The sequence below is a fragment of the Berghia stephanieae genome, chromosome 5, assembly GCF_034508935.2.
Source record: "Berghia stephanieae isolate SIO BIC M18660-M18661 chromosome 5, UCSD_Bste_1.3, whole genome shotgun sequence".
In the NCBI taxonomy this organism is placed as follows: Eukaryota; Metazoa; Mollusca; class Gastropoda; order Nudibranchia; family Aeolidiidae; genus Berghia; species Berghia stephanieae.
The window spans coordinates 65455500-65467999 of NC_088364.1; the positions used below are offsets into that span (position 1 = coordinate 65455500).

Here is a 12500-nt window from a genome sequence, read left to right on the forward strand (position 1 = left end):
CAATACCCAAATATCAACGCTACATTTGTTTAGACTAGCCTGTGGCTTCAAGGGAGATAATAATATATTCTGACTGCCTTTGTGATAACTCGCGATAAGTTATCGATTTTATTTTTAACGGATTTATAATTATAACATGTTATTTGCCTCTTTGATCCTTCCTTTTCAAATATCGAAACACGAGTTGATAAAATTACATGTTGATTAAAATGCTGTATTTTATTGGTTTGTTTCATAGCATTGTATCAACTGAGTTTACTGATTGAATAGAAATACGGAGGAGAAAATATCAGTCGAAAGAATTTAATTGCTGTTTCAATGCAACAATTTCAGTAAATCATTTAATATACTGTAGCATGTAACAAGATTGTTGTTCCTTTTGTTTTTGTTTTTTTTTTTTCTTGGTTTGTTTCATAATTCTTTATTAATTGGCCTCGTTCTACTTGAACATAATACATTATATTTGCAGGTCTGGTAAGCTAACGCAATTATATGCTTGATTTAACATTGTTGTTATGGAATTTAGATTGCGTTGGTTTGAGAGTATTTCTATTAAAATAAATATTATATCATTTCCAGGCTTCCTGACGATGTGGCCAAGCCAGCCCCAATTCCTTTTCTTTATTTTCCGTCCAATAGGTGAGTGGTTCAGTTTTTGTCTATAGATAGTTCGAAGATGACGTCACTCAGGTCTTTGTTATTGTTTTTTTGCCATCCGCGTTTCTGAATAATGCTCACTGAACTGTATTAACCTGACTATAAACGTTCATGGATATACACAGTTTTGTGTGTTGGTCCGTTATACTTCCAGATGGCAATGTTATGAGCTTCTTAGCCAAGCGCATACTATCTATAGGCAGTTACTTATTCACAACCGAGTGGATATTATAACAATGAAACCGTAACAATTTGGGCTCTCAGAGTTACGAAGTAGAAGTACACACCGGACCCGCTGAACAATTCATAACCACGGCAGCATTATGAAAATAATTTAAGTAAAATAGATAAATTATTTAATAAGCATTCCCACCACAAGTCCATTCCTTACAGTGGCGTGGTGGCTTGAGCACCTTGCTTGATCCGGAGGGTTATAGATAGTATGCAGATGACGTCACTCAGGCCTTTGTTATTGTTTTTGCCATCCGCGTTTGTGAGTTGTTCTCACTAAACTGTATTAACCAGACTATAAAAGTTCATGGTTACACAGAGTTTGTGTGTAGGTCCGTTATACTTCCGGATGGCAATGTTGTGAACTCCTTGGCCAAGCGCATTCTATCTATACCAGCAGGTTCAGCCATAATGGGATAGAGGCCAGACAATATCGACAGCCCCCCTCTCCCTGACCTTTCCCCTCGGACAAACAGTGTCTACAGCCTTGGATTGCAGACTATCTACCTGAAGAAACTCGGACAAGAAAATAAAAGTCGAAGACGAATGTGCCGGGTCTCTAGCTCACAACGGCAGCACAACGCAAACGCTCAATTATGCAGACCTGCCTACACTACGAAAATTTCGTAGAACTACAGATTTTTGGCTCCAAACAGACAATTATATAAAGATCTTTGATTCAATAAACCTTCTTGAAAACCAAGTTTTGTTGACGTAGCTAGTCTATAAGGGAGTTAAAAGCAATATTTTAACATATTAATGATAAATTGGTAATTTATACTTGTAATTCTAGTGTCTACTATGTTAAAACCCCAGAAAACTACGATTTTTTTTTCAAGTTCAGGTAGGCAGGTCTGATGACAGTATAACGATTGTATCTAATGCTACACTGCCGTACTCTCAAAAAAACAACACGTATTTAAAAATTTGGCCAGAAAACCCATCCTCCAAATATCGACCTATTAAAATAACCCTCATCTTGCCAAAAACTCTCAAACCTGGGACTTTCGTGTTACAACAGTAAACTTCTTATTGCTTTTATTTCTTTCAAATAAACAATATATATATATATAAAATATATATAAATATATATATATATATATATATATATATATATATATATATATATATAATATATTAAGCTTTGCGTGTCAACACTCCTCGGGGGCACTGGAAACCATTATAAAATCAGGCAATGTTATTGTCATAGTTGTCATTGTATCCAATCATAGACAATCTTCGATTAACAATAATAGTAATATAATTTTTTAAAATCACTACAAGCAACTCTGCCATACACTGACAAAACACTTTTTATTCTAAATTTGGCCAGAAATGTTTTTCTTCAGATATCAATAAATTGAGATATACTACTAACTTGTCCAAAAACATAATATTTTCACCCGAGACTTTTTTTTTTTAATCATATCGGAGACGTCCTGGGATTATTCTTGTTTTTTTTTTTTTTTTTTTTTTTTTTTTTTTTTATTAACTATTTACGAGTCTAAATTTATCGATAGATGAAGTAAAGTTGGTTTGTATTGTTTGATTTTTTAAAATTATTATTTTCTGGCCAAATTGAAAAAAAAAGTGTGTTCTGTCTAAGTACAGCGTATCTGGCAAAGAAGCCAAGTATATAAAATCTCTATAACTGAGGCAAAGCAATTGAATAGATTTGAAAAGACTGCATGCACGCAATCTCGTCAACTGATATGACTTCTATCAATTGTAACGGAATGTAGAAGTGGAAACGGTTCATTGGATTCGGAGTGATTTTTAAAGTTTATCATTGTGTGGTATTTATACGGCGTCAATTGACTGGGGGGGGGGGGGGAGAGGGTTGGGGTGGGGTGGGGGGGGGGGGGGAGGGGAACTCCACGTCCGCACGACTTGACACATAACGTGGAGGAGATCGGAGGTTTTAATAGAGGGAGGAAGTAGCAAAGAAACACACAGGCAAGGAAAAAATCCTGTGATAGAAAATCGATTTCTAACATAAACACATTTCTTATCGTGTCTTTTTCTGAGTTTATGATCCTTTTTCATTATTATTATTATTATTATTATCTTAACAACTTTGATATATGAATGAAAGGCAATGGTACCGCCTACAGGAGTTAAAGGTTCCCTCATTGAGCGATTCAGCTACTTTCTGTGTGTGATAATGACGATTTCCTGACCGATTTTTTTTTAAAGACAGATTGTAAATAAATCAATCAATCAATCAATTATTTTTTATTTTTTTTGTGGACGATGAAGTCTTGAAGATGTTGTTTAAAAACAAATAAATAAACAAATTTGCTTTATTCATCCCATAGGGGAAATTTGTCTCTAGGTCTATTCCAAGGGAAGACTGGAATATCCCAGGCGTCAGCCGCAGTGAATCACTGCAATTTGAGCTAGGGCGAGATGACTTGCTCTAGGCCACACAGCGCAGCGCAGCCCACCCATGAAGTCAGCACTTTTTACTTCGTTGTGCGATTCAGCTACTTTTTCATGTTTGATAACATAATGATTATTTGTTTTAGTGTTATGTTTATAAAGTGATTAAATATAGCTAGGATTATTTCATGGCTCTGGATTTCTCAAATTATTGATGTATTTTTAAGCGCGCCATCTCAACACCACTGGCTTGGGTAAAAATAAGGAATCGCTATGGCTTAAAGGCGCTTTTATAGCTTTCAACACTTAGCAAGGAAAGTCTTATATCCTCGGGCAAATTTTATTTGAAGGATTGGCGAGGATTATTAATGATATTTCCCAATTCTTTTACGACAGTGCTGTTTGATTTAGTTTTGCTTAATCTAACTATTGTTGATTTTTTTTCACCCATTAATTTGTTTATTCTTTGGGAGGTTGGGGGGGGGGGTGGAGGAGTTTTTAGACGGTTGGTTTATTAGTGCGGCTATGTGGTCTAGTGGTATAATACTCGTTTTGGATCGGAAGGTCCTGGGTTTGAGCCTCGCTCGGCGCATAGTTGAGTCCTTGGAAAAGGCTCTTCACTCACATTCTCTCACCGTACTCAGGTGCCAAATGAGTACCTGGCCGTTAACAGCGTTGTCTCTGTCCAAAAATATTGTAATATCGCCTAACAGGCGTCATGTCCCGTGCTACATATGAAGTGTTGCTGTTGGCCAGGGACCCTTTGTAAAGCGCTTTGAGTAAGTTTAGAGGATATCGCGCTATATAAAAGCTCCATTTTCTTTTTTTTTTTTTCTTTTTTTTTTTTTTTTTATTCTTTCTTGTTTTTGTTTAATTATTTGTTTGGTTGCCACGATTGTACGTTTGTGTTTGGACCTTTCTGAAGTGGAGTTCTGCTTCAAGAAATCTGGATGTGTACTCGCATTAATGGCTGATGTGGTAGTCTTTGTGTAGTCTGATGTGTGTTAGAGAGAGGTGGGGAAGGAGGGAATAGAGAGTTAGAAGTTGGTGGGGTAAAAAGAGGAAACAAAGTGAAAGATACAGAAGGAGAGAGAGAGAGAGAGAGAGAGAGAGAGAGAGAGGGAGAGGGAGAGAAAGAGAGAGAGGGAGAGAGAGAGAGAGAGAGAGAGAGAGAGAGAGAAAGAGAGAGAGAGAAAGAGAGAGAATTAAGGTGTAAAAAAAAGTTATTTGAGTGATGTGAGATGAAGGAGGAGGACGAGGAGCTGGTGGTGGTGGAGAAGAAGAAGAAGAAGAAGAAGAAGAAGAAGAAGAAGAAGAAGAAGAAGAAGAAGAAGAAGAAGAAGAAGAAGAAGAAGAAGAAGAAGAAGAAGAAGAAGCCAACAAAAGAAAGTGAGAGAGGGGGTAGGGAAATAGAAAGAGAGAGAGAGAGAGAGAGAGAGAGAGAGAGAGAGAGAAAAGAAAAAAAAAGAGAGAGAGAGAGAGAGAATATATATATATTAGAATAAAAAGAGGTAGTGAGCGAGATGAAAACGAACATAGAATAATAGAAAATGAGAGGGGAGAATGGGAGGGGAAAGGGGGGGGGGGGTCGTGCCGTAGAGAAAAGGGTAAGACAAGTGGTCAATTGCAATGCACACCTCAGGTTGTGAATGTCTTCAATGGGTTTCCTTTCTATCCGCTATAGATTTTATCGACCCTCTGCCTTTATCACTACGTGTGTGGCTGGCAACTGTAGCATGTTTCTATCAATACGTTTGTATAAATGTTTGTTGTGTACATAAATTATTGTTTTGTTTCGAGGTAGAACGTGGGTTTCAGCCGTTACATTGCCCCTGGGTCTCATTGAAAGCATTGTCAATAAGTTGGAATAGTAATTCCAGTGTGTTCATAATCGGGCCCAAAAACAACAGCAGGTAGTTTTTCCAGTATTATAGCTCGCAATACTTCATTGGTTTCTTTTATACTGATTAAGTAGTACTTCAGAGACATTAGGCCCGTGGGGCCGGGGTATATCTCGGTTTCTATAGCGTGAAATGGAAAAATAGTAATTGCTAGCTACCCTTTGGATAGGACGCAAGTCTATATCAAAGTACTTTCCGCCAGATCTTACAGACCCAACTACCCAACCACTGCTTGTTGGCCAGGAGTCGTAAAACATGTCGACTTTACCTGGGACCGATCTCGGTCCCTTTGCGTGTAAAGTGAGTGCTCTACCAGCTGAGCTGTCGGAACCTGATTAAAGTAGTGTTTTATACCAAGAGCGTTCAACGAGTCTTGTCTTTCCGCAATCAAACCAAAGCACGAATGATTAGTAACAGAGATAGTCAGAATACATTTATTTTCAGCCCCCGAGAGCAAAGAACCCTACTCATATATAGACCCAACTCAACTCGTTGGAGGTTCAGTATCCAAGAGGAAATATGACTTTTACAAGTGACACGAAATAGATATACACGTCTAATTAATTTCGTTCAACATAATCCGCTTGGCGAATAATAATAATAATAATAATAATAATAATAATAATAATAATAATAATAATAATAAATAATAATAATAATAATAATAATAATAATAATAATAATAATGATAATAATAATAATAGTATTAATAAAAATAATAATAATAATAATAATAATAATAATAATAATAATAATAATAATAATAATAATAATAATAATAATAATAATAATAATAATAATAATAATAATAATAATAATCATAATAATAATAATAATAATAATATTGTCCATTACAATATTTGACTAGGCCCATAATTGAGTCCGGATGTCAGACCTACCTATATTATATTAGTACTGTATATTATCATATAATTATTACAGTATTAAAGAAACCAATGACCCTCTCTCCACGCCTCTTCAAGAACTGCGAGAAATCTCAACGTTTTTAATAATTGTGTTGATAAGGAATTAGATCACCCTAAGTTTGAATTCGATGAGTAATATATATGTTTGTTTTATGATTGATATCCTGTACGTTATGTCTTACTAATACATATATCAGTTTCTTTGTTTTATCAATGTGATAGGGCACCAAAGGGCAGACTACTGGTCTACTTTAGCTCTTATTAGGTTTTGTATTGTATTGTATAGATAGTATGCGCTTGGCTAAGAAGCTCACAACATTGCCATCCGGAAGTATAACGGACCGACACACAAAACTATGAGTAACCATGAACTTTTATAATCTGGATAATACAGTTAAGTGACAATATCTCATAAACGTGGATGGCAGAAAACAATAACAAAGACCCGAGTGACGTCAACTTCATTCTAATCGTCGATTTCATGGAATCGAATTACATTTTTTTTTTAACTTCACATTACACTTACTACAGAAATAACGCAATCGTGTTTTAACTAGAATTATTTGTTTAGCGATAGATTAACATTAATACAATAGCCCGATTTGATCTATAATATATCATGCCATATTTAACCTAAGACAAAACAACACAAGTTAAGACAATGAGCAATCAGACGTTATTACACTAACTGAAATACACACAAGGGTCTCTTTACATTCTCCCCAGCTCCCTGGTAACGCTGGATAACGGGTGACAGCTCGGGGTACGATATATCAGCGCAATTGAGACAAAGTGACTTATGAGCTTCGCTCTATCCAGCAAAACTTCCATTCTCTGGAAAAACACGTATTTGAAAATTTGGTCAGATAACTCGTCCTTCAAATATCGATCGATTTATATGACCCTTATCTTGGCAAAAATTCTCAAACCTGGGACTTCACGATGTCTTCTTTGAAGTCCCAGGTTTGAGGGGTTTTGCCAAGATGAGGGTCATTTAAATCGATCGATATTTGAAGGACGGGTTTTCCGGCCAAATTTTTAAATACATGTTTTTCCAGAGTACGATAGAACCCACACAACATTGATCTGTTTAAATAAGACCAGCAAGTCGATGATTGGCAGCGACCCCTAATTGTTATCGTTTTGTTATGGTTAACCCTCGACGTGTTATGAACGCCAAACGCTGCAGGTATCGGTTATAATGATTTTGGCAGCGGCCGCCACCAACAGGATTCAATAAATATACTGTAATACACAATAAAAGTTTGGAGCCAAGAAGTTAAAACTATAAGCGGTTGACGTCGGCTAATCGAGAAGAAATCGATATACACGAGATTGTCGATAAAGATGTGCGATATGGAAGGGTTAAATATTCACATTTATACAGCGTCTATTCACCATATGCACCGTAATCAATGCGCTCATAATGACTTTTATATTATTCCTCTTCAGAAAGCTTGAATCGAAATTTCATGCGGCACACGTGATAATTGCCCTTTAGACAGATGAGCCACTCTTTCAATATCAGCCATTGCTAATAGCCAATTAACCATGTATAGCTGAGACGAATTGGGTAATATTGAGGCACTTTTTTTCTTCTTCTTCTTAAAATTAAGGCTGAAACCCAACGCTGCCAATGTAGACATGTACAAAGAAAGAAAATCAAAGCGTAGAGCGAGGTCAGCATTTCATGACATTGGTGCTGATCCATGTAACGTCTTATTGGGAAGATAAAATTGACGTTTCCCAATTTCGCGGTCCCAGCAAATCCAAATAGCCTTTAATCCATATATCGATAGGACTGCCTCACTGGTCATTGATTGCATTTCAGAGATATTGTCCCTCCCCCCCCCCCCTCCTCTCTCCTTCCTCCTCCCTTCAAACGCGCCACCTTAATCAATTGCAGCATAATGTCTTCTGTTATAACAATTCACAATAACACGATTAAGCGATTCGTATTTACAAATAATTAAAAATTTACTTTGAAGATATTGTAGGCACATAGTTCAAACTCCTGGCTTATAAAACGTCATTAATCCAAGCGAATGCCAAGTACAGTCAATCAACAGGAAATGGGGTTACTATTATTTTTATTTTTCAAAACTTATTTTTGTCTTCATTTGAAAGTTTAAAATTTCCGACTGAGCATTCTTTGAACCGGTCTTATACTTGCACTTTTTTTTTAATTCAGCTTTTACATAGCGCAATATCCACTAAACGTGCTCAAAGCGCTTTACAAAGTGTCCCTGACCAACAGCAACACGTAACACGTAGAACGAGGCAAGACGCCTGTTAGGCGATAATACAATTTTTTTTTTCCGACAGAGACAACGCTATTAACGACCAGGTACTCATTTTACACCTGAGTACGGTGAGAGAATGCTAGTAAAGAGCCTTTTTCCAAGGACTCAACTATGCGCCGAGCGAGGCTCGAACCCAGGACCGTCCGATCCGAAAGCGAGTGTCATACCACAAGACCACATAGCCGCACAATTGATTGTGACTGTGTATCCAACCCTCTTATCGTTAACATTTTTAGATACAAACCATCTGTTAGTGTCTGGAGTATGAAATGATTTATCGTTGCTGCAGGAAAGATCGTGTAACGTTTAACGATCATCGTCAACTGTGCTCTACACTGATAAATGCCTGTTTTACACTCATAATTTATTTAAAAAACGTTTATTTTGCACACCCTAAACCGGGGTAACTTGGACATTGAAATTGGCGGTACTAGCAAGGAACTAATTATCTAAATTATTATTTTGCTATAAAGTCCTCCCAACGCATTGTTATATTGAGCAGCCTGTTCAATTTTCATAGAGAGCTCTGGAGTTGGAAAGTGTTTAAAGTTTTCTTTCTGGTCATTTAAAACCCCCATCTGTCACCTTGTTCACCTCGAGAGAATACTGCTTTCATTTTTGTTGATGTATTGATTTATTCTTTAACAAGTCAACTCCAACTCAGTGGCTCACAACACTGAGCGGCATTGCACCGCCAAGTCTTAGAAGACAAGACTCAAATCAAAGGATGCATGCAAGAATTGATGAAGCCACAAATAACACCCCTATAAAAATAATCATAAAGAGAGCACCTTCAACAACAAGGCTCAAATCGGGAAGACCTTTCCACCGAATAAAATGGTAGACTTCAACGTGGAAGAGAAATGTGGAACAGGGAAGCACCAAGAGGAGGAAAAATCATAAAAGATCCAACCAAAAGAATGCCTGCGTTCCACAATGCCAGGAAATACTGGACTTCCTCAAATCGCCTCTTAACAGGACATGACAGAACTGAATAATATATGTGCAGATTGAAACTTGGGAACAATGATGCCTGTCGGCAGCCCCAGAGACCAGCGATCACATCGTCTCCACCGTCCAGTTACTAAATTGCAGGTGGATATGAAACAGTTCTTAGGGCGGAGGAAGACTTCTGAAGCTGGGTTGACGAAATTAATTTGGAGGTGTAGCCATATGCTACTACTACTACTACTACTACTACTACTACTACTACTACTAATACTACTACTAATACTACTACTACTACTACTACTACTACTACTACTACTACTACTACTACTACTACTACTACTACTACTACTACTACTACTACTACTACTACTACTACCACTACTACGACATTGAAAACAAATAATATCCAAAGTGCATGTGTATTAGAGGGGGGGGGAAGAACTATATGCGTGTGTTACTGTGTGTGTTTGTTTGTTTTCCTGTGTGTTTGCTTGTTATATTTTTACTAAATATCATTCAAAAACTACATTATTTGTAAAGTGGATTTTCGGTTCACACAACTACGGGTATCCTAACAACCTCTGTGTCATTGTGTACCAGCAAGGTAAGATTGGATGATGGCAATGAAATCGACAATGTTTGAAATCGGCTTTAACTTATTAGTAGGTCTGATAAATTAAAAGTAGTCCTTCCGAGCCACCAGGCCCATGGAACCGGAGTTTATCCCGGTTTATGTAGCGTGAAACCGACAATAGCAATTGCTTGTTACCCCTTGGATAGGACGCTATCAAAGTACTTTCCGTCAGATCTAACAGACCCAGCTACCCAACCACTGCTGGGTAGACAGAGGGGGGGGGGAGGTCAGATAAAAAAAAGAATATCGAATGCACCCGGGATCGATCTCGGTCACTTTGCTTGTGAAGCGAGTGCTCTACCAACTGAGCTATCGGGACCCCCCAGCAGGTCTGATTACCGAACGAAATTATGGGCTTGACTTAAGCTTGTTGTAATGAAGTATGTTTTGCGTTGGTTTGATAGTATTTCCATTACAAAAATGGTCTCAAAACATATTGGGTTATCAGACCTGTAAATATATACTCGTCGGGGAAAAAAATTGTAGAGGTGAAAGGTTATTGGGCAATCATTTTTAAGGGAATAAAAAGAGAGAGGAAACAAAAAAGATAAAGCCTTTAAATAAACAGATGGGATTATTCTTGGTTTACGTAACAAAGTAAAATATTTAAAAACGTATTTTACCGAAAACTGGCAGTCTGGTAGCAGCGGGGTCACCATATTTGACCTCTACTCCTTCCGGAATACTCTCGATCCCAATGGGCTGACTGTTGTGGTTCTCTTTGTTTTTCAAACTAATCCGGCTATCACGGCCTGTTGCACTGTGGGAAAATAAATACGGAATAAGGAATTTAGCAATTTGTTGGTTTATTTGATTATAGATATAAACTAAAAGATTCACGTCAGCATTATTTTGTTTTATTGAACACTGTCTTTTGACGTAATGATATTGATGCTACGCGTTTATCCAAAATACTCACAACATCCGCCAGTAGGATATAGCTCACCGACACACAAAACTATGTGTAATATAGACAGCTTATAGATAGAATTTAGTGGGAACTACTCATAAAAAGGGCTGGCTGAACAATATTTAAAGAGCTGAGTGACGTCAATTTTATTCTATCTATATCGTGAACATAAGAGCAGCGCCAGTATGGGGAAGGAAAGAGGAATTTTATGGCACGAGCAAAACTTGAGAAGATACCATGACGATCTTGAATCAAAGCAGAATTTGTTTTGTTCAGTTTTGCAGGATGAAAGGCTCTGGTTGGACATCTTCATTCTCTATAAATCTACTGAGTAACTTATCAACATTCGTCACGGACTTTTGTCGCAAGACTTCCGGTGAAATATATTCCCACCATAGACTTATTATTAGGCAAGATTGCAGTATATTTCTGGGTTGTTGTTTTTTTTTTTTTTCTTTTTTTTTTTTTGTGTGTGTGTACGAGCTGAATAATATTTATCCTTTATCAACGTGTCAAAGCGAGCCGATATCATTTCTTATAACCCAAAGTGCTATGGTCTCATTGTTGTAATGAGAATAGGTACTCTCAATCCTATACAAAATGTTGTCAATCATAACAATGTTAAATCAATAATCGCGTTCGGTTATCAGGGCTGCAATTATGTGCACGTAGTCTAAACACGCGTTTGTATGGTTTCATTGTTGTCGTAGGTAGTCTCTAAAAACCAACGTAAAACATTCTCTTTCACACAAAAAATGTTAAATCAAACATTAGGTTAGATTGTCAGACGTGTAAAAATATTCACGTAGGCGTGAGCTATTGGTAAATTTGTAAAATTATGTGATCAGAATGAGGCACATCATGAAATAGATAGATCGAAGTTGACGTCACTCATGTCTTTGTTATTGTTTTTTTTTTTTTTTTTGCCATCCGCGTTTATCAGTAATTCTCACAAAACTGTATTAACCAGACTACAAACGTTTAAGGTTACACATAGTTTTGTGTGATGGTCCAGTATACTTCCGGATGGCAATGTTGTGAGTTTCTCAGCCAAGTGCATATTATCTATAGGGTGATATTCTCTGGCGTCTATTTGGTTTTTAAGTGATGCATTTATGTTTTTTAAATTATTTTTGTTTCTGGCTGAAGAAGGGATTTGAGTCCAAAACGTCCCGTGTTTGATTTTTTTGTTTGTTTGTTTTTTAAGCTATTATTGTGATATTAACTTTTGTTTATAAATTTTAACAGTCCACAGTTTCTAGCAGCTTAGTATCACTTTTGCTTGAATAATTGAATCCTTGTATTAATCTAACCGTTGGTTAAAATCCTCTCCAATGAAATCCTCTTCAATAAGTCATAAGTATGTACTATCTATCGTCTTCTCGGACATTGGAGTTAGGTATTAAAATTATCTGTGAGACTTTTGGCTTTAATTGAGATAGACTGACTTACTCTCTCTCTCTCTCTCTCTCTCTCTCTCTCTCTCTCTCTCTCTCTCTCTCTCTCTCTCTCCACCTCCACAAAGAATCCGAGTAGCCTCGAGCATGCCTCGTAACTGAAATTGAGATTTATGAGTATGAGAGAGAGAGAGAGAGAGAGAGAGAG

General features: G+C 37.0%; 1 protein-coding gene across 2 annotated transcripts in view; it reads right to left on the reverse strand.

Annotated features, from left to right (window-relative positions):
* Positions 1-12500, reverse strand: part of LOC144973413 (EF-hand calcium-binding domain-containing protein 6-like) — a 39153-nt gene that overhangs the window by 20593 nt on the left and 6060 nt on the right. For both annotated transcript variants that reach the window (XM_078915844.1, XM_078915845.1), the window contains exon 3: positions 10609-10745. In XM_078915844.1, coding sequence (XP_078771970.1) covers positions 10609-10745 — 137 coding nt within the window. The remainder of the gene's footprint in view (positions 1-10608; positions 10746-12500) is intronic.